This window comes from Phodopus roborovskii, unplaced genomic scaffold (assembly GCF_943737965.1).
Source record: "Phodopus roborovskii unplaced genomic scaffold, PHOROB, whole genome shotgun sequence".
Lineage (NCBI taxonomy): Eukaryota > Metazoa > Chordata > Mammalia > Rodentia > Cricetidae > Phodopus > Phodopus roborovskii.
The window spans coordinates 68,415,672-68,438,670 of NW_026126418.1; the positions used below are offsets into that span (position 1 = coordinate 68,415,672).

At 50.7% G+C, this 22,999-nt stretch overlaps 1 protein-coding gene across 1 annotated transcript in view; it reads right to left on the reverse strand.

The window, feature by feature from the left end:
• The window catches only part of Vav2 (vav guanine nucleotide exchange factor 2), a 163,879-nt gene that overhangs the window by 50,773 nt on the left and 90,107 nt on the right, over positions 1 to 22,999 (reverse strand). Inside the window, exon 4 of the mRNA XM_051184960.1 lies at positions 7,236 to 7,304. Coding sequence (XP_051040917.1) covers positions 7,236 to 7,304 — 69 coding nt within the window. The remainder of the gene's footprint in view (positions 1 to 7,235; positions 7,305 to 22,999) is intronic.

Below are 22,999 nucleotides of genomic sequence, written 5' to 3' on the forward strand. Positions count from 1 at the left end.
TGTTACATGTATCTGAATAGTTAGAACAGGAGAGATAACAGGGAGCCTGCCCCCACACAGCACGAAGGCCCCTTGCTTTCTCCAGCACAGAGATCCTGCAGTGCTGGGCTCAGGGAAGCCCATACACTTCACTGTACTGAGAGGTTCACACTGGAGGCAGCGCACAGGAGGTGAAGAGGTTACCAGCCCACCAGCAGAGGCCAGTAGGAGATAGGAAATGTTTCTAAGTCCCTAACCTAACTGCAGCCCTCTTCACAGATGAGGGAAATGGGCAGTTGGTCAGACAGGAGGCCAGGGCTGGACTCACAGGTCACCACAGAGATAGACAGCTGGCCCCAAGTTCCCAAGTAAGATATAAATGAGACCAAGAATCTCCCCAAACCCCTGCCCAAAACTCAGCAGTGGCTGACCTGGCACACAATTCAACAGACCCTGCAGAGTCTTCAGAAGGCATTCCAACAGACAGTTGTTACAGTGGCTGAAAATTTCTGCACTCGGGTAAGCCTCTCTGCCAATGCAGCAATCCAAATCAGACCAAATCAAACTGAATTAGAAAAAGTCCACGTTTAATGGATACATGATGATAATGGACTAAACCTCTGATGCAAGCCACCCCATTAAGTGTTTTTCCTTTATAAGAGTTGCCATGGTCATGGTGTCTCTTCATGGCAATAGAAACCCTAACTAAGAAAGTCACCAGAAGAGAGAGACAGGAAGGGAGGCTATGAGAAAGCACTTGCTGCACAAGAGTAAGGACCAGAATTCAAATCCCCAGACACATGGAAAGGCTGGACATGGTAGCAAGTGCTTCTGGAATCCCAGTGTTCTTGCAGAGAGGTGGGAGGCAGACAGGAGAACCCCTGGAAGCTCACTGGCCAGCTCCCCCCCAGTGGGAGCAGCAGAAGAGAACAAGGCCCTGTGGAATTAGAAGGTGAAGACCATCACCTAAGATCGCCCTCTGACCTCCACACATACGCTATGGTACAGGAGCCTAGTGCACACACATCATACACATATGTACACAGACGTGAATGTAGAAGCGAGGCAGTTGTGAGGAGGAGAGGGATTAGCGGGAGTGGATATAATCAAAATCTACCATTTGTGTATGAACCCCATTATATGTAATTAATATGTGCTAGTAAGCCACATTTAAAAAAAAAAAAAAAAAAAAAAAAAAAAAAGCCAAACACAGTGGCACATGCCTGTGATCCAAAGAGGATTGCAGCAAGTTCCAGGAAAGCCTAGGCTAGAGTGACAGAGTACAAGATAGGACTCCATTTCAAAACAACAAAATAAAAACCCTAGACAGGTCAAGGAAGCCCTTTCCTCCCAGCCTGGACGGGTGTGTCTGGAGCAGACGCACCTACATGACATGGAGTGAAAGGGAACTAGCTCAGGTGTAGGGTGACAGTGTCAGGTCTGTGCAGGTCCTTACCATGCACCCAACCGACCAAGGCAGACTCTGCCAGCAGCACTTGGGGCGACAGGGCAATTACTCAGACCAGACATAGATTCTAACCTCAGCTCTGCCCTTCAGTAGGGGGGAGCCTGGGCAGGTGCCTTCAACCTCTCAAAGCTGTCTCCTTCCAGCGGCAAAGCTCTAGTGCCTCTACCAAGCCATCCCAGCAGACAGGAGTCACCAGGCAGAGATGCAGTCCATGGCCACTGGTTTCATGATCCCATGCAGCCAGTCCCTGTGACCAGAAGTCACACATTAGGAACAAGAAGCCCATGACAGGATGTCAGTGAACTCCTGCACCAAAGAGAAGGCATCTTGCACAAGGGGACACCAAGGGACACTTGGGAGGCAGCCCCATCCACGGCAATACTGGAGATCCAGACAAGGTAGCTTAGTCAAGACAGGGAAAAGGCCTTTCAATCCCTGGCTGACACCCATTTAAGAAGCCCGGAGTCTTGGCCTTAGGCACCAAGCCCATAGGACAAGGGTGCATCTTCACACCGTAAGCCCCAGTGCAAAGGCCTGCCTGAAAGAGTCGCCTACCCTACCCTCTAGCCCATAGCCCATCACCTCAGCCATGAGCCTGAAGAACTTGAACTGAGGCAAGAAGGTGCTGTTCCTACCTCTACTCTACTTTCAGCCCTTCAGACTGTAACCAGTTGGTTTTCACTCTTTCTATGGGTGTGTGGACATGGATGCTTTCTAAAGGGGCCGGGAGACATTTTGCTGTTTGGGAGAATAAAGTCTCATGTAGCTCAGGCTGGCCCTGAGCTCCTAATTCTCCCATCTTAGCTTCCGAAGAGCCTGCATTACAGGTGTCCCACTATGCCTGGCTTTTTGTTCGTCCCTTCACTGGGCCTTTCCCCAAGCTCACCCCTTGGGGAAAAGCTATTTGAGGTGAACATAAAACATCCCAAACACACCTCACCCCAGGCTGCGAGCCTGGCATCCTGCACACATAGGCCTCGATGAGCAGCACTGAACTTAAAAACTCTGAAGACAGATTGTAATCTTTCTCTGGCAGTGTCGAGCAGAGGGGGTTCCAAAAGGCAGGACCATAGGATAGAGGTGGGCTTCTACTTGAAAGAAGGTTCCACAGTGATACAGCCCTTGCTCTCTGCTGTTAAAGGACATTGCAGAGTGGCCATGGCTTGGCATTTTCTGGGGTCAGGTAGGAGAAATACAGTCACCCTCCCAGGTCACTGCTATCCCTGCCACCACCTCTGTACCTCAACTCACCCCAGGGCACAAAAAGGCTCCAAACATCCTCATTTATATACTGTAAGAATTACTGCAAAGCTGTTTTCTAATGCAATAAAATATGCAGCTATGCAATAAAAAAATGCAGGTTACAGAAAAGTTACAGGCCCTTGTTGGCACGAGCCCATTTGTTTAAGGCTGAAAACTAATTCACCTCAGAGGACAATGAACAAAGCAGGTTCTGCCGTGACAGACTGTTGAGTCTGTGACCTCAAAGGGACATCTATGCAGGTTTCAGAGTGGAGACAGTGATTAAGGACCTTGGAAGGACCAAGAAACTTGAGGCAGTATCAGAGCACTGCCAGGAGTTACACATCCTGATGGGTGATGCACGCCCTTGCTTTCCTGGGCCCTGGAAATGCTCCAGCCACACCTGGGCACAGAGCCCTGAAAGGCAAGAGGGAGACAGTAGGACAAAGGCCCTGGCTGCTGCACCTCACAGGTTCACATTGCTCTTATGCCATCAGCCCTTCTGTACAAAATGGCCACTGGTCCTGCAGATGTAGGCCAGGGGGCCAGGTCTGATAGGTGGGATGGGACAATTCCAGAGGCAAGCCATTATGCAAATGCAGGTACCAATTTTCAGAGCAACTGGAAAGCAGGCCTTTCCTTCTGGGCTTCTTTTGCTTACTAATGACATTTTCAAGTGGCAGGGCTCCGTGTTCCTTGTCTCAGCTAGCTGCTCTGACTACTTGATCATACATCATTTAGCAATCTGAAGAGGGAGCTGAGATCCTTTCCCAGTGCTCCTCACCTGTGGAGCTCTGCTCAAGCTCCCAGGAGGACATCTGAGACCACAGCTCCTACCCCTAGCTCAGTGGCTCAGGGCCATGCACAGTTAGTTGTCATGTAACAAACAGATCTGGGCCAATCACAAACTATATGCCCAGCCAGAGGACTGACTGAAAATGCAATTTCTTGTTGGCAGCTGTTCTGCGGAAAACATTGCTCTGGTAACATTCTGGGTCAATCAGTTCAAATAAAATACATTCTTCAGATTAACTTCACCTGTTTCTTCTTAAGCTTTTGATGTGGCTACTAGAAATCCAGCAGTCAGGCATATAACCCACACTTGGTTTCCTCCACACAGTGCTGCCATAACCTCTTAGAAGCCAGGGAGAGAGATGGTCTCAGTCAGGAGGCAGATCAGGTGAGCCCGCAAGTGCTCATGATGCCCGTGAGGACCCTGTAGTCATTCACACCTTCCAGTACTGCTGTTTTCCCAGCAGCCCCACTGAGCAGGTACTGATGTCATGTGTTATGAAGAGGGGAACTGAGGTACATCAAAGCAAGCAACCTGCCAAGACCATCTAAGCAGGAAATGGCAGTGCTGGGCTCAGCCTGAATGGTCCAAGCAGACAATCAGGGCCGTCCTCAGATGAGATAGAAGATAGCTCTTGTCCAGGCTAGTCTACATGCTGTGAGACTGTAAAGGCTCTAAGGCAGGTGCTACATGGAGTTTCAGGACCCATAGGCCAGGGACACAGAGGCAACCTGCATGTCCCTTGTGACCCATCTGCCGTCTGAAACAGGCCTGGTACCCCATCTCACTTTCATATTGGAGGTCTGGCCCTGGCTAGACAGACAGACAAGGCTCAGCAACCAGGCAGCAACTGAACAAACACATGGCTGACTCACTGCATGCAGTGGTCCCACAATACTGGAGCTCCAAGAAGACAGCCTGGTCAGGAAGCCAGTGTTTAACACCCACCACTACCACCATCACCACCGCCGCCGCCGCCGCCGCCGCCGCCGCCACCACCACCACCACAAGTTGCAGGTATGGGTTAGGGTGGTTGACATGAAACACGACCACTATTGAGGATTAAGTCCCTTATACTCTAAAATGCTCCCGGAATTACACAGCTGCTCCCACAAAATGACACTGTCCCCAGCTGCTGCTTCATGCCCTCCCCAGGCAGTGTGCTTGTGTAATGGGCAAAATTTACTACCGGTGCCACAGACAGGTACCAGGAAATCTGCCTTCCAAGGAAAGGAGGAAAATGGGGTGGGGCATAGGAAATTTATTAAACTCCAGCCACTGGGACCAAACTACAACTTAGAGATTCAGACTCACCCTCCTTCCCTGTAACTTACGGTCTGGGTTTGCAGTAACTGCAAGGTTAAGGATTAAGGGAGCTCAGGGTGAATGTCACCGAGGAGCAGCTTTGAGCTGAGCGAGGTTGCATGTTCTCCAACTTGCACTCCTATGAGAGCAGTTCCAGCTTGCTTTGAATAAAAAGACCAGTGGCAAAGAGACCAGGAGGGGCAGAGGAAGAGAGAGGTATGGTTCAGATTCCAGCCAGAGTCACCATATGCGAGTCCTTGAAACTGAACCATGGTACACAGGCTACCTCCAAAACAACAGTTTGGAAAACACACTAGACCTGAAACACCAAGATATTTCATACCTGGCCCTAGAAACTCAAAACCTACAGCATTCTTGTCCTTCTAAACCCCAGGCTGTTCCCACCTGAGGGACATTTCCAGAAGATACAGGATGAAGACTTAGAAGAATCATCAGGACTTTTGTCACTGGCCCAGAGTCCCCCAGCCTCTATAGGATCACCCAACTTGGAGGAGAGGTTATGCTAGACTCGGATTCAAAACTGATAATGCCACTTACTGAGCGACATGAACCAGTTGCATCTTCCCTCTGGGCTCATTTCCTAATCTGTGGAGGCGACAGGAGGCTGGAGCTCACAAAGCATGAGCAGGAAAGGATGTTGTATGTGGTCCCAGCAATAAAACCTAGCCAGCACTGACAGGGCCACCGATGTCACACCAGGTGCACCAGGCATGTTCTAAGGGCCGGAGTCTTCAGACACAGGGCCTGACCCTCAGGACCCTTCTAGTCTCCTGGAGACATTTAACCACCTAATGGTTCAGTCTCTAAGATAGCATATAGAGGTGCAGGTACTGTGGGTAGAACACACAAAGCTCCCTAGAGCAAAGGCACCTAGGATAAGCCTAGCACATATCCCAGACTGCAACACCAGGGCAGAGGCGTCATGCCCTTGGGGATCTCCCTTGTGCTGTGCCACCAGCCTGAATCAGTTTCCCACAATCCTCTGTGCCCCCGTGGTGCTCTGCCTGCCCCTAAGTGTTCTAAGTCCTTCTCCAACTCTGGAGATGGATCAGAGTCACAGTGGGACCCAGCAGGCAAAGGATTCAAGGCCTTGGATGTCTGCCATGGAACCCTTTTTCCTATAACCAAGGAAGATTCAACAGATGTCTGAAGGAACTCGGGGCTTCCCATCCATAGAAGAACCCCAGGCCTCCTGGCAACCCATTTTGGAATTCCCTCTGCCTCCAGGTGAGGAATCTCCAGCTCTCACAGAACTGCATGACAGGACGCCAGCCTAGGACTGACAAGCTAAGCTACAGATGAGTTCCAGGTATGTCTGACCACTGTCTGTGGGCTGCACGGGGCCCAGAACAGCTATGAATGCAGCCCAAGACAAACCATAAACTTGTTTCAGACACTGTAATTGGGAGGAAGTGCCTCTTAATCATTAACTCTGTAGGAGACAATGTCACATCACAATATCACAAGGTTAGACACATCTAAGAGAGACTCTGCAAACACGTCGTGCTCCATCTCTGGAGACACCCCAGATGCGGGGAGGGTGAATACAGAAAACCCCAGTATGGGGCCTTTAAACAGCAGGTACTCAGAACATGCTAGCCTCACATGGCACGTTTGATTCCTCTCTGAGCTTGTGCACTGAGACAATGGAACGGACAGAGAGATGGCCAGAGTCTCCACAGAAGGAACACTTTTCTCAGAACAAGGCAATACATGTGGTAAAAATGAGGACAGTAGTTTACCAGGAGCCCCAAGCTTGGTAGAAAAGCAAACACACAGGCCTGGGGCTGCTAATAACAAACTAGGTCTTGGGCAGACCCAGCTCCTCCCAGCCTGGGCCCCTCCCTGTCAGAATGAGGTGCCTGGCTCCTCTCTCCATCCTAGTTAGGCTTAGTGTGCACTACTTCCCTTCCCTGACAGAGAGCAGGGAAATCCCACTCATATTACCACAGCAGGCTGTAGAGGTAGGCCAAAGGCTCCGTGATCCCTGTGAGGAAATGATCCACCTCTGCCTGTATATAGTTGGGGAGAGGGGGGTCCTCACAGGAATTGAGCAGCATGGGTCACCAAGAGATAGGAACCAGCTCTCCCCAGCGAGCCACATCCTAAGCAGGGTGCCATCAAGCAATCTGAGCCACAAGCCCCACTGCTTAGAGCCTACCCAGTGTGGCACCCAAAGGCCAGGACAGAGGAACACGGGCCACTTCACCTGCCCAGTGCTACTCCCAGCAGCTGCACAGAAGGAAACCTTCCAAGAAGAAGGCCACCAACTGTGACCAACAGGCACCAAGGCAGCCTTGGCAGCTGGCAGCCTTCTAGAAGGCAGAGGGTGCACAGCAAGCAGGAGGATGGCTGTACGTGAGGCACACAGAAACCCCCACTTCTGGTCCTTCCCCATGCCCTCCCTGCCGTCCCTCCTCTACTTACTCTGCCAGCTCTTCCAGGCTTCGATACACATCGTCATCATTCTCAGCTGTCTCCTCTGAGGGAAAAGGCCTGGAGAGAGAAGGCAAAAGTGAGTGAGGACAGCAGATTTCTCTATCCCTGCCACCACGGGGACCTGCCCACAATCCACCCTAGCTAGGCCCCGCCGGACTGTGCAGAAGCAGCTGGGCTCATTAGCCCCTTCTACCACTCTGCCTTACAGACCCAGCTCTCTAAGTTGGTAGGCTCAGAGGAGCAGCCCCTGGACCACAGTTTATGGTCAGCCCTTATCTAGGTCTCCAAGCCTCATAGGCATATAAAGAAGGATCTGGTCCAAGGGCTTTTGTCCTCAGTCACCACACTGACATTATCTACACAGCAATCATATTCTGGCCTCCCAAAATACCTTGAGCTACAACACAGGGTAGACAAGTGGCCAGTCCCAGAGCCCCCAGGAGGGAAGTCTAAAAGACTGCCAAGTACCTACTGCTCCTCAGAGCCTGTGAGGACAACAGCTGTTACCCATTGGGACCCAGTAAGAGAGGAAGGGCCCTAAAGAGCTCCAACCCATCATGGCTACCCATCGACAAGGGTGCGCTGTCCTGTGCCCTCCTAGGACAGCACCTTGGGAGCAGGAGCTGTGTGAAGACATGTTCCTGAAAGACACAGCTGTGAGCCCCAACACATGTGCCACCACCACAGCCTTTAAATCACCATATCACAACCCTATTAACAGCAGCCTCCCTAGTGACAGTCCCCTGAGCTGACCTACACCCAGTCAGTGAGGCTCCAGCCCCTGCTGTGGGGACGGGGAGGAGGGGGTATGGGGGAGGTTCTCCATCTTAGAACCATTCCCCATGACACCATCTCCTCTTTGGAGGTCCCTCACCAAGCAAAACTACATTCAGGGAGAGTGACAACAAGCTCTATACAGTTAGATCCCAAGAATTCTCCCAGCCACCATCACTGCCTCCTCCCAGGTAACCAGGGCTTTACAGTTCACTGTCATCAAATTAGCCGCCCTAATGTCTCCTTGATGGGCTCCTGCTTCAGCCCTAGCCCCCAGTTTATACCCCACCAAGCAGCTAAAGCTTGTGGGTAAGACATGGGCTGGCCTCGTCTCTTCTGGGCTTCAGCATCCAATGGCTCCTGTCTCCCAGGGACAGAGCCTATCCCAACTGAGGCACCAGCCAGCACTGCTCTTCCACCCTGGGACACACCTTACACCAACGTCCCTGTCACCTTCTCAGCACCCTCTCTCACCCCACCCGATGCAGATCATGTCTGCTTGCTTCTGGGTCCACGGCCACTGCAGCTTCAAGCAACAACAGAAAGGAGGAGCTGTCACTCATCCTGGTCCCCCCATGGCCATGGGACACTGGCTACCAGTGAGCACCTGCTGGGGACAGAGCACTGGGGAAACAATATTGACAGGCCAAAGTGTGGGGTATGGGATTCGAGCAAAGGGAAACATCCTGTGTTACACCCCCAACCCCATTCCCTGCAGTTAGGCAAGTGAAAGCTTTTCACATCCCACGAGACAGCTGGCTTCAAGTCCCTTACTTACCTCAGCTTGAGATGTTTTATTACTTTTTTTTTCCATGAGAAATCTCACTAAGCTGTGATTGGGCAATGCCTGGCATCTCTGCTAACTCTGTGTCCCCAAGACCCAACTCCGAGGGCAAAAGAATGGGGTGAGCAGCTAGGGAGTGTCTCTATTGATGGGAAAGGCTGAGGAGATGTGGGCACATAGAGAATGACCACAAAGCTTTGGAGACTTCAAGCCATACAAGTGCCTACTCCCCATGTCCCTTGCAGGGCCTGTGGCCCAGGACTGTATACTTATGTCTAGCTGAAACGCACATGCCAAGCCTAGAGATGGCCTCCAGGAACAAGGAACACCAGCCTGAGGAAAGAACTGTTTGCACTCAGTACCAAAGATTTGGAGAAGACACAGAGGAGTTCAGAACAGGCCATGCCAAAATATGCCTCTTTTGACATAATGGTTACTTTGAGCTAAAAGAAATAGAATTAGTCAAGGTAGGAAATGCTCTTGACCTCCTCCTACTGGGTGAGATAAAAAGACCATGTGCAGCTTTTTCTTCTGAATTGAAACACTCCTTCTTAGAGAGGAAGTGAGCTCCTAGGACTAAGGAAATTAAGGAAGCATGCAAGGCCCAGGAAGTGAATAAAACAAAATAAAACTGATAGGAAGTTTCCAAAAAGTAACAGATTTACAAGGCCCCGCCCCAATGTTGCATAAGCAGTAACAGGCTAGAGAGATGGCTCAGCAGGTAAAGGGTCTGGCAACCTCAACTCAATCCCCACAGCCCAAAGAGAGAAAAGAGAGACAACTATGGATAAGTAGTAACAATTTCTGGGAAGAAGCTACCCTCAGACTAGCTAAGTTGTCTCCAAATTGAACAAGAAGCTCTCCAGGATGCAGCTTTTGTGAATGAGTCACCTATACTCCTGTAGGCAATCCCAGGTTTCTGGGTAGAACCGTTTCTTTCATCGGTCACTGGCCTATGTGGTGTGAGCAGGCATTTGTCCACATTTCCCCAGGAAAGTTACACAATGAGAACAACAGCATTCACTTTACAATGAACTCATGCTTGGAAAGGGAATGGGAATGAGCGAAGAGGCTGGTTTGAGGAAAGGGACCTCTGAGGACTCCATCAGGGAAGTAATGGTGGCTTTATTCTCCAGACCCTCCCTACACCTACCCACTCACCCTTTTTATTTCTTAATGCTCTGACCATAGATCCCTTATCTAATCTCACATTTTTGTGAGATACCTGCTCAGGTGTTTCAAATTAAAATTGCTTTGCTACAAGGTGGGGGGGGGGGAGGAGATAACACTGTTTCTCTCAATAATCCACTTTACACCAATTTAACATTAGCCCAGCCCAAGAACCTATAAGTATCAGAAACAAAGATGCCACTCTCCACCTGCTGCCCTGTCCTCAGCAGGCAAGCAAGAGGAGACCCTGGGAAGAGGAGGAGGAGGGCCCAGACTGCCCTGCAAGAGTGAAACACAGGCCACTCCCCTGGAGGATCCAAAAGGCCAAGGGGGAGGCAGATCAAAGGCAAGAACAGACAGCCAATACCTTCAAAAGCCATAGGCTAAATCCACTCATCTCCAGGAGACAAAGGTGCCCCTTTAATTAAGTCAGGCATCGCCTTGAGGCCCCAGGTGCATGTTACAGCAGGAATTGGCTACAAAGGGGGGCCCAGCTGGGGACTGGCCTTGGATAACCGCACTGGCTGGGATCCCCTGGCCTGGAGTAAGGCTGACAATTTCAGTGTACGATGATTCAGCAGAGATGGGCCACCTCTCCAGCAGTCTCCATCACAGCCCCTGGCCCAGCACTAAACCTCACCACCCCACCCTTACAGCAGTCACCTTCACTCAGATTAACTGCTGTGTCTTTCAGGTTGTTCTTTCTTCATGTCCCATTTTTTTATTTTTAAATTATGTACTTTGGTGGGGGGGGGGGTCCTCACTGAGATCCACCTACCTCTGCCTCTCAAGCTCTGAGATTAAAGGCATGCGCCACTCTGCCTGGTAAAATATTTATTTTTTTAACTGATACAAAATACATCATAAGAGTACACGATTGTTGTCAGGTATCAGTGGCTCACGCCTTTAATCTCAGCACTCAGGAGGTAGAGGCAGGTGGATCTCTGTGAGTTCGAGGCCAGCCTGGTCTACAAGCAAGTTCCAGGACAACCTCCAAAGCTACAGAGAAACCCTGTCTCAGGAAGGAAAAAAAGAGTACATGATTTCAGAATAATATATAATGTGTCAGTATACTTTTTCAAATAAGGATGATGTTGTTCTATAATACGAGAGGAAATATGGCTGTGAGTTAATCTGAGTGCTAACTTGACCAAACTTATTACAGAATCATCTAGAAGAAAGGGAAGCGGACCCCAGGTGTGTCTGAATGTGGATGGTGCTATCCCACATCTGGGGGCCAGATGGAGTAAGAGTGTGAGAAAGGGAAGAGAGCTGCAGCATAGGCATACTGTGTGTGTCTCTCTCACATTACATATGCATGTCTCTGTCTCTGTCTCTGTGTGTGTTACATCTTCTCCTCTGTGTCTCTGTCTTTCTCCCTCTCTACTCGGCTCCACCATGCCCTCTCTACCACTATGGGCTGAAACTTACAAAACCATGATCCAAGACCAACCCTTCCTCCCCACAGTTGTTTCTCTCGGATACTTGGTCACAGTAACCAAAGTCAGACAAGCAACATAAACTCTTATTTATCACAAAATAAAAGTTTCCCTCATATGTAATATAAATGAAAACTTTTAAAGCCCTACTAAATCCTACAAAAGTGCGATGTGTGTAAAATGTCATGGTGGGGAAGGGCTAGGATGTAATTTTGGGTGCTGAATGCAGAGCAACAGTGGAAAGTACCGCAGGGCATGACCTTGTGAAAACTCTTAACACAGTGCATAGGGGTAAAGAGTTGCACTAATCCTGGGGAGTTCAGAACAACCACTCCTGTCCCCAGAACCTACACTGACAATCAGGCAGAGAAATAACTGGCTCCCCATTTGCATGCCTGCTTCACACGTATGCACATGTGTTGGGGGGTGCACATCTATAATTCCAGAACTATTAGAGGGAAACAAAACTCACTAGAAGCTCTCACAGGCCAGCTTGCCGGGTGTATGTGGTGAAGAATAAGAGACCGACTGACCGTGCCTCAAGCACGGTGGGAAGCCAGGAACAGCCCCCAAGACTGTCTTCTGACATCCACACATACAAATTAGGAGGAGGAGAAGGAGCAGGATTCAGGAGTAGCAGGCATTGAGGTGGTGCTAGGTAGGCATCAGCGTCTTACATTTCAATCTCTGAGTTCCTTAACTGCCCGAAATTTCTCCTTCCCACATTTTTCTAAGAGTCTCTTACAGGGTCGGTCCCACCCCCTCTTGTCATTTCCTCCACTTGCCCTACCCAAAGGAGCTAAAACAGGCTTGTTAAAGGTGAGAGAGTTACACCACTGCCCATAAACCTTTACTACTTTCATTGGAGCGTCACTAGCTGGGGCCACAAAGCCCTAGAGAACAAAGCTACAAATCCAATTAATTTCTGCCACAGCCAAACAAAGACAGGCAACTTGCCTGTGTGGGACGAGCAGGCAAGCCAGCCTACCACAGCTACATAAGGTTTAGAATCCAGCCTGTGTGGGGAGCTGTGCCAGCACCCCCTCTTCTAGTCCCCTCTCCAGCAGCCCCCAACCTCTGCATAGCTCTGCCTTCTGTCTGAAGTCTACCCACCACACACACACCTAAATCCCAGTTTCCCTCGACTCAATGCAAACCCCGCCTTTGCTCATGAAGACTTGACCACTCCTTCTCTACCCAGGTCCAAATCTGAGAGCAAAGTGGTTACCACCATGATGGCATAGATGTGTGGGTGGATATATGGATGATGGAACAGAGCAGAACAGAACTGAACATCTGGGTAGAGAAGAGGGTAGGAAGTAACTAGACTCAGACAGCCACGTGGGAGAACAAACATGTGGGCAGGTGGGTACACAGTTATCAAAGGTCCTCATACTGTTCTTTCTTTTGGAAACCATGGCAAACAGCAACCTCGGGCTAGGATTGGGGGCATTTTCAAAGAGTACTTGAGAAGCAGCAAGAATTTGAGGCTGCTCTTGGGAGCAAATGTACCAGCCTGACTGAGTCCCAGGGAGTCACATTTGTACAGAGAATTGGGAGGAAGGCGGGAATTTCCCAATCCACACTCCAGGTGAGACTGCCAGCACAGTAAAGATGGAAACAGATCCTGCTGAAATCACTTTGCACCCCACCCTCTGTCTTCAGGTGCCAACCTCAATCTATTCCCAGTGTTCCCCTGCCCTGGCTTTCCAAGGCACCTGGGCATTAGCCAATAGTGTTGATCTGTTCCTGTTCATTTAAAAAAAAAAAAGCGGGGGAGGAGGCCTGTGAGATGGCTCAGCAGACAAGGTCACTTCCACCTAGCTTGGGAACCTAAGTTTGATCTCCAGGACCTTTATGATAGCAGGAGAGAATTGGCTCCTACAAACTGTCCAACTGTCCTCTGACTTCTGCATGCCCCTCTCTCTGTGTCTCTCTCTCCCTTCCTTCCTCCCTCTCTGTCTCTCTCTCCCTCCTTCCCTCTCTCTCCCCTCCCTCTCTCCCTCCCTCCCATTGTTTAAGAAGGAATAAAAAGCTAAAGAAGCCACTCTTGAGTCTACACAGAACAGACCCTGACCTAGACAAGCAGAGAGAACAGGCCAGATCTCCCAGCGTGGGTGAGGTCCTCTCTCCATATCAGAACATTCCCGAACACTCACTTCCTCATGCCCACTTCTGGGAAGCCAAGTTTCCCCTGAAGCAGCAAGGGGATTTAGCGGATACCCACACAGGAAGAAACCACAGCAGGCAAGAAATCCCCAGCATCTCAGGCTCAACAGCAGCCCAACCTCCTGCACAGCATCTTCAGCACCAGCCACCACCACCCCAATCCCAGCCCTGTTCCTGACCCTCCGGCCTCGTGGAGTGTGGAGTTGCCCATGTGTCCACGGATCCAGTTACTGTACCCCAGGGGCCACACCTGACAGCACAAAGGTGCCTGGCCAGAGGAAAGAGACTTGAGAAAACAGACAAATAAGGGGGGACCCAAGCCCAAACTCAAAATAAAGTTCAATCCCTGCTTCCAACAAGTCCACCTGTCCCCCATCCTCTGCTGCCCCCTCCCCTTCCAAGGCATGTACAGGGCACTGTAGTGAGGTAGTCCTTCTGTAGCACTGACCACGCCCATTGGGGGGTGGAGCGATGGGCGGAGGTGACCTGAGGAAGGAGGTCGGAGGGGGCCAGGGAGGCGCTCTCTTTTCTGGCGTGACTCGGACAGGAGAGGATCGGGTTGAATTTCCTGGTGTTCATCTGTCTAGGCTGTAAGTTATTTCTCCCTGAATAAACATCTATTCGGCCTATTTGTTTATCCTGACCCTTATTTACCGCAATAGGGCACTAGTTGAAGCTGGCCACTGGCCACTTGGAATAGCCCCCAGAGCAGCTGGGGCTTAGCGGTTTCTGTCCTAGGGCTTCTGTGCCCATCTCTGAACAGTGATGTCCTCCAGTGCCTCCATACTCAGCCTGTAGGTGCAGCTGGTTGTTAGTAGCCAGAGTCAGAACCCCAGAAGCAGCTGCCCTCCTTCCACAGCAGACTGTGGTGCTGGTGCCGTTAGAGGGACAGAGTCAGGTAACTCCCTTGTTCCTGGAGCCAAGAGAAGGCAGCAGAACCTGGGACAATGGACTTTATGAGAACAATTCACAGAGGGCACTGAGCTCGGACATTACAGACCCTGGATACAGGAGACACAAAGCTACTCCTGTATCCAGAGCTCCCCCACCCCACCCCACCCCACCCCACTCGGCCCCACTGCTCCTTTTTCAGTGCTCAGAACCAGTCTGGGAATATAGCTGTATGGCTGATTCCACTTGATGGGACCTTCCCTACCCAAGGGTCCCTCTACCCAGATTAGGGCAGCCTTTCTCACCTCTGTAAGTTAGGCAAGTGTTTAGCTTCCCAAACTGGCATCTAGACACCCTTGGCCCAGAGTCAAGCCTCTGCCCTCTACTCCACCACACACAAGTGAGCACTACGGTGAGGCCACAGTCCACTGTCTCTACCTGGTTCATTCCATGGGTGGGAGGTCTGAGGCAGCAGCCAAGGGCTAGGCCCCTAAGAGTAAGAGATCTGAATTTCCTGGCTCTGCCCATCTGAGCCACACTTAGACAGTTGTTTACACTGACATACATCAGGAAAAGCTCTCATCCAAGTAACACACCCTTTGAGCATCCTTCGAATCCTTTGTGTGGCAGCAGGGCAGGTCCCTCCCCCACTTTTGACCAGCTAACCATACAAGCCCACTCTCCTGGGTTCATTCTCAGACAGGTCTCACAGCCCCCAGAGCTCCTGTGAGCACCAGCCCTAGTTACCAGGAACCTTCTCCTGAAGCAGCCTGTAGATTACCCAGACCCCCTCACAAGTAACTAGAGACCTTTGACCTCCAGCTGCTCTAGTACTCTGCTGTTTCTTCCCATTAGAGACTTGAAGAAAAATGTAGCCTTGAAAACAAATGTGGCCCCAGAGGCACTAGAGTCTCAGATCAGCACCCAGCTTTGTTGCAGCTCGGTTCATCATTCCTCTCACAAATGTGGGACCCAGAATTTGTTCTCCAGGCTCTACAGCCATTCCAGGTGCATGCGACATGGCTTGAGACACCAGCACTTCCCTAGTACACTCAGTGAGAGTGTGTACAGTGACCTCGAGGCTGTATGCATCTCACCCAATTATTGTGTAGTGGCTTTCCCATGGGTGGCCTGGCTGTGCAATACTGAGAAAGAGTAAGGCTGGACCTTGAGTCTGTGTCCTGTGAGTGACCCAGCAGGCTTCGGCCTCAGAAGCTCAGGTGTGGAGAGAGTCCAGGGTCTATCCCCCAAGGAGATGCAGGAACCCACGTGCAGGGTCCCACAAGGCAACACTTTCAATGCTGGAGTGGGTACAGACTAGCCACCTAGTCCCACATGTTGTAGACCTTGGCCAGGCCTCCACATTGAACTGTGAAACTTCCTCAGACCACAGGAAGAAGGAACTGGCACTAACCACCCTCAGGGTCAGCTCTGTCCTCCCCAGACATGAGGGCTGGAAGTCTGAGCTGGAGGAGAACAGAGGTAGCACGGATGTCAAAATCCGGAGACCATACCTGGGGAACACGACTGAGCCACATTCCCTCTGGCACCATTTGCCAGGGAAAAGGCAGCCAAGCAGACTTGAAAGGCACACCAAAAGCCTGGGGGATGACAACTGCTTAATTATTTAAACAGACACCTGGGTAGCCACATCCTAATTGGCAGGAAAGCCTTGAAACCCTGGTGTCTTACTTATTAAAAACAGCTCTCCTACTAAACAGCCCCAACTGTCAAAACAAGCCCACAGACGGTCATGGATCGGTCTCCTCAGCTGACATCCCACCCAGTCCAGACAGTGGGATGCATGGTGTGCCTTGCCGCACAGCCACACCCTCAGCTAATTCTCTTGTGTCAGAGGACCAGGCCAGTACCACACCATGAAGGCAACAGAGATCAGGGAGGATAGCAGTGTTGGCCTGGGGAAGCCTGGGTGGCTGCAGCAGAAGGCAGCAGGAAACTGGTTTAATAATCTCATTTTGAGCTCAGATGACCAGGTTGGAATCAGGCTTCCAGGAGTTGGGGATCCAAGCTCCTAGGCTCAGTGACTTCGCCTGACAAATGGGGGCAAACCATGCACTTACACACACTTGGCAAAGGAGGCAATGGTGAGCAATGGCACTGTGGTCCTATTTTAAAGAGAATAACTCAGTGGCAGCATGGGTAGAGGAACATAAGGGTTCTGTAAGGTAGAGGCAAGCCAGGCTGGGGCAGAGTCTGGTGATGCAGGGGTTCAGTAACTGCTGGGCTGAGGATCTTCAATGAAAGTAAAGCTGGAAGTATGAGAGGGCCTCTGCCACCTTTAATGGGACCTGGAAGAAGGGGACAATAAGGCAAGACCACTGCCATACCCCTGACAGTGATCTCTGACCTCTGCCAAGACCCAGCAGGCACAGAGATAAGGGAAGTGGGGTACGCTGACTCAGAGCCTCCTGGGACCAGCGCCAAAAGCGCAAGACTCCAACTGACCCCCAAGTCCCTCGTGGCCTGCATCTGAAGCCCCACAGGCAGAGGAAGACATGCTGACGTCAGGGGCCACAGGACGTTCAGAAACAGGGCCCTGCTCTGCCCTGCCCTGTCTAGGGAAGCCTGGGGCGGAGCTTCGGCTGATAACTAAGGAATGTTATTCTCAGCATTTAGTACACTGAATTCAGCCTCCACTTTTCTGACTCTCTCCTGGTAAGGAAGCCCCCCCAGCAGGCAGAGGTTTGGTAGGGAAAGGAAAATAAATACAGGGCATCTGCCCCCTCAGGTAAGCCCAGCTCCAAACTGCCCCAAGTGTCATGGGAGCCTCATGAAGCACACAGCAGCTTTGAAAATGAACGGTTCTCATCCACCTCTCCATAGCCACTGCAGTCCTCCCTGAGATGACCCTTGGCCCTGTGGAGCCTGTTCCTTCCCCATGCTCTGGCATCTAGAACAACCCCCTGAATCACATGAGCCAATGCGTACAGTTGTAGGCACTCCGCATGAGCAGAACAGCACGGTTCCTGTCAGTGCCTGCCAGAGTCAGAAGGAACAAGAATTAATCCACAGGCCTTGAATCTGCCACAGTCCCAAGTGCCCACAGCTGGTTTCCTTCACAAATCATAGAGAGGCTGACCTGACCGTATGGACAGGACCTGCTTAGGGAGCTGGGGGGGGGGTACAGCTAGGGGTACTAACAAGTCCCCATGTGACCTCAGGCGAGGGGAATGGAGTGACACACAGCTGGAGGCTCTCCTCCATCCCCCAACATCCTGCCAACTTGCTGCTGGGAAATGAAGGGTCAGCCCAGTGGCCTTGGCCTTGGCAAGCAGCCTAGGCCAGGGGACCTTTCCCTTGGAGATCTGATGTGATCAAGATAAACCAAGGCCTGTCCTCTTGGAGCATGGCAGGCATCACTAATCAATCACTGTTCTGTCCCTGGGTTCAGTTGAGATGGTTGGTGACAGCCTAGAAAGTGGACTAAGAAGAGCACAGACCCTCAGGGAAAAGCCAGCTGCCCTGTCAGCTTCCTGAGGACAGTTCTGCCCAGCCCCCATCACTAGTAACAGTCCGGAGGTAGGATGAATACAAGAGCCCTGGGCAGCTCAGCCAGGCCTAAAATTACCAGCCTTGACCGCCTAGGCGCCAGTGAGATACAGAACAGGGACAAGACACCTTGTCCAACAAGGAGGCACCAGTGCAATCCACAGCTTCCCTGCCACTTGCAGATTAGGGGGACAGCCTACTTCTTATGAAATTCCAATATGCATAATGCTGAGGTCATTTCACCCCTTGGTCTCTGCTGGCGGGGGTAGAGTATAACTCCAACCACCAACCACTCTGGAATCCAGGTTAGAGTGCCATGGGTCCTGGACTTCGCCCTATTCTCCAGTGAAATAGGCCATGACTTCAGAGCAGCAAAGGACACTGTCCTGTGGCCCCATGACCTTCCCTCTACCATAGGACCATACTCCTTCCTGAGTGTGGGTCACTAGGATCTTTGGCCTAAAGCAGAGAGGTTGGTGCAAAGCTGTCCCCACACACAGTACAGAGGCTGGATTAGTGGCCTCGCCTGGTGGCCAGGTGTGATGTGCTTTGGAGGATAGGAAGTAATCCCTCAAGACTGAGGGCAAGCCTGCCAGCCCCTGCTGACACCATCCTTCATTGCCCCTTTCCTTATTCTGAACCCTGCCTGCCTGTGACAGCTCCTTAGGTATGGCAGACTCTGTCTGGTGACACCCACATCAAGGACAGATCAGGGCAAGGACCATCATGCTAACAGCACCCTTGCTTGTGCCACAGCTCAAACCATATTCTCTGTACTGAAGTACCTCTCCACTGGAGACAGCTGTCACCAGCCCTGGTTGACATAACCACACCAGGATCATCATAAAACCAAAAGAAACCAAAGCATGCAGACTTCATGCCCTGGGCTCTTCCTTCCCCCTCCTCTCTCTCCTTCCCCAACTCAAGCATTAGCCAACCAGGTCCCCTAAGAGCCTTTCCCCAAATGCTACTCTTGCCACAAGAAACATGGTCCCCTTTCCTACGAGAACATTCCTCACATGCATATGCACTGTCAGAGATTCCAGGATGAGCAGATCCTGGCTTACCTAAGAGTTCACAGCAATGAGACCCATGTGTATTTGTGCATGAGCATGTACATATGTGTGCTCACTCTCCCCTCACCCCTCTGCTGCCCATACCTTTCTGCATATGACTTGCAAGGGCCAGGAGAATACAGGGAAGACCTCAGAAGAAAAGGATGAAGGCCAGACAGGTCTATGGCTCACATCTGTCATTTCCCCCTAAGCTATTGCCCCATTGTTGCTGATCAATGATGGAGCAGTTGCTTACTCAACCAAGGGTCCCATGTGAGCTAGACCCAAAACTAGACACACAGCAATCCATCCCTGGGAAAGGGGATCAGCAAGCCACCATGTGCCTCCACTGAGGCCCTGCAAGAAGGAGAAAGGCTCTCCTCCAACTAAGCTGGCTACACAGCCCAGCTCAACCCTGACAGCAGGTTCGCCAGGGTCGGGTAAGCAGGGTGTTTGATGCCACCAGGTGGGACAATTAAAACCATCTTGCTGGCAAGATGAGCAGCTGAGTGATGAAAATTGCCACTTCCCATCCAAATCTCTCTCAGACAGTCCAATTACCTGGAATTAGTCAGGCAGCGCCAGCTGGGAAATGGGGTGTCACCCATTGGATGGATGCCAATACAGGGTAGGGGAAGGAGGTGGGGGGCGGGGTGGGATCCAGGAGCTAGCTAAACCAGCTCAGGAGAGAGGACAGGGTTAAAGACTGGGATCACAGCACCACAGGGACCTGGTGTCATGCTGAGACACTGATGGATGGTCACTACCCAGCACATAGTGCTCTGGAGGGCACATAACTTTTGGCTGAGAGGTCTTACTCCAAGGGCATCTAGCATCTTTTAGATAGTGGAAAAACAGGTTGTTTGTTTGTCTTTTTAATTCAAAGGCAGTTAGTTACTCTTTTGTTTTTAAATCAAAGGGTGTCAGCATGGCAAGGACTCACATTTCCTAAACTTTCTCTTCCTTCTCTACAGATTCACCAATCGCATCAGACTGTGAGGTCAAAACCTTCCAATAGAATAAGACATAGTCATAACCTATGTCAGGGATAAAAGACATGAGCCATGTTGGCCTCAGTGTACATTGCTAGCCCAGTTTGTGTTCTAGCAAATGCCCTTTGAAAAAAGAATTCCCTTGCCAAGACACTTTCCCTTTGTATGTTTCTTTGTGTGACACTGAGATGGCTTCATCTTTGTTTCTAACAAGATGGTTCAAATGTACCAGAATGAGGTCAAGACCCTGCCCTCATCACCTGAGACACCCAGTGAGGAAGAGGACCCTGAAGGGTGACTTCTCAGCCACTAGAGGCATCAAGGCAGCCCCGCCAGGGCTGGAAAGGGAGGAAGCACCAGCAGAAGCTGGCTGATATCCACGGGTACCCCCACCTCCCACTGCACCCCAAAAAGATGAAATATCGGGCTCTCTAAAGCAGCCAGTGACTCGCCAAGCATTCGTTTTCATTCTGAACGCTCTGTTGTTCTTAGATTTAGATACGGGTGTGTCTGTCTGATATGCCGAGAATCTGCTTCATATTGAAGAACGGCTGTTACAGCCTGAGTACCAGGAACATTCTGTCTCTCCCACCCAAACCACAGCCTGACCCCAGCTGTGACCTCTGGCTGGCCAACCCACCAGATAGTGCCAGTGACGGCAGCCCTGTTCTAACAGTTGGGAAGTAGAAATGGCCAAAAGGCCTATCCAATGACAAATGGCCCAGTAGACTACGGTCTGTTTGGCTGGGAGCCTTAGGAGGAAGGAGCTCAGCACTTAAGAGCACCTGCTGCTCTTGCAAAGGACCTGAGTTTGGTTCCCAGCACCCACATGGAAGTTCACAATCATCACAATTATAACTTCCACAGGCACACACATGGCACATACATGCAGTAAAACAACCATATACATAAAATAAAGCTTAAAACAAAGATTGGGTGTGCTCTGACCTTGCCCTGGCATGAGTAACCTTGAAAGCGTGCTCCAAAAACTACACAGCATGTGATTCTGTGAGTATCAAATATTCAGAACACAGAACAGGCCATGGGTGATAAGGGGTTGGGGATGCTTGCTTCCTAGACATGAACTGTCCTCTGAAGAATTAAAAACCTTTGGAATAAACATAATTCAATTGATGCTATGAATGAAGTAAATGCTACCAAACTGCACTTTCAAATGACCAGTCTACCCAAGTGAGATAGCACACACCTGCAATTCCAGCATTGGGAAAACAGAGGCATGAAAATCAAGAGTTTGAAGTCATCTTCAGCTGTATGGTGAGTTCAAGGCCAGCCTAAGATCCTGTGTCTGAAACAAGGTCATTTTATGTTGTATGAATTTTATCTCAATATTTAAAAGTCAAAGAGAAGGTTGGCCTGGGGACAGTACTCCAGAATTGGAAACGGGCTCTGCTCCAAGGAGCAATCATCTAAGGGACAAGCAAGTTGTTCACCCCATAGGCCCTGAGGATCTGCCCCAGACGTGGCCTTCCATGAGTCCTGGCTGCAGTAACAAGTCACCACAAACTGCAGGGCATAAAAGTACACAGTTTACCATCTGATGGCTCAGGAGGCCACTATCCCAAACAGGTCTCCCAGAAGCATCCTGTGTCCAGTCGGGAGGCTCCAAAGGAGATGTGGCCCTTGCCGTGCCTTTCTGGCTGCTAGCTTCGATTATATCTCAGGCCAGGCACTTCATCATCCCAACCTCTGTACCTACTGCCAATTCCCAACTCTCTAAACCTTGCCTCTCTGGACTCTTCTTATCACAAACATTCATTACACCTGCAAAATTCACACCTGTAGGGACCTATTTCCCTGTCACACCTACAAAGTGTGTGTCCAAAGATTAGGAGGATGGTAGATTTTGGGTGGGGGGCACCATTTGGCCTCCATTAATGCCCTATAGCCTGTGCATATCACAGCCTGGGTACCAGGGGCTGCACACCATATAGGCTTAAAGCAACCCCAAGGGGTGATGACGCAACTAAGTATGTCTTTACCTGACATCACCTAGCGTGTGGAAGACTCCTTCCCTAGCCTTGTTAACGTGACCTTCCTCCTAGCCATTCTGACCTCAAGTTAGGACATCCCCAGGCTGCAGGTGGGTTCTAGCCAGGACAAAGACTGCTCCACTTCACACTCATGAGCTACTTACTCTGCCCCCTCCCTCCTCTACCCCATGTCTGATTCCCCTACTAAGCAAAGTGAGACTCACTCAGATTAAGTCTCTAATTCATTTCCTATGAGAAGTATAATTGAAGCTTTTACAGAAAATCAGCTTATTATACAAAGTGCAAGGGTTGTGAAAAGGATTCTTTTTTAAACAGCATGCTGGGCTCCCATCCAGCCATGAGGAATCCAGGGAGAGTCCTGGGGCAGCAGGCTTGGTGTGTGGGATTCCAAACAGGAAAAGTGTTTGGCTAAACAAAACCTTCTGTTACTTATTAACACCGGGGAGCATTTTCAGGCAAAGAGACTGGCAGTTGTCATGGGAAGTGCTGGTGGGGTCCTCAGAAAATCCAAGTCTCCATGACAATCTCAGCCCACATGGAAGAGCGAGCACTCAGGCTCAGCATGCTCGGCAAGGTCCTGGTCACCTGGGCTCACACAGGAGCAGGGACGCAGAAACTGACAAGACACCATTTTCTCAAGAACAATCCAACGTTGGGCAGATCAAATGTTCAAGAAGCATTGAAAAGGCAGGGCTGAGTCTAGCTGTGGGGATGAGGGGCTCAGAGGGAGGGCTAGGGTTGGTAAAGGCACCACCATCCATCATTCAAGAGGTTCCAGCCTCATTAAAAAACTATTACATTGGTCCAGGGGGAGGGGAGCATGTGCCGCGGCACCTGTGGAGTCAGAGGACATCGTGCAGGAGTCTGTTCTCTCCTTCCACCTTGTGAGTCCTGGGGTTGAACTCAGGTCCTCAGGCTTGGTGGCAAGCGCTTTTATACACTGAGCCACCCCTCCT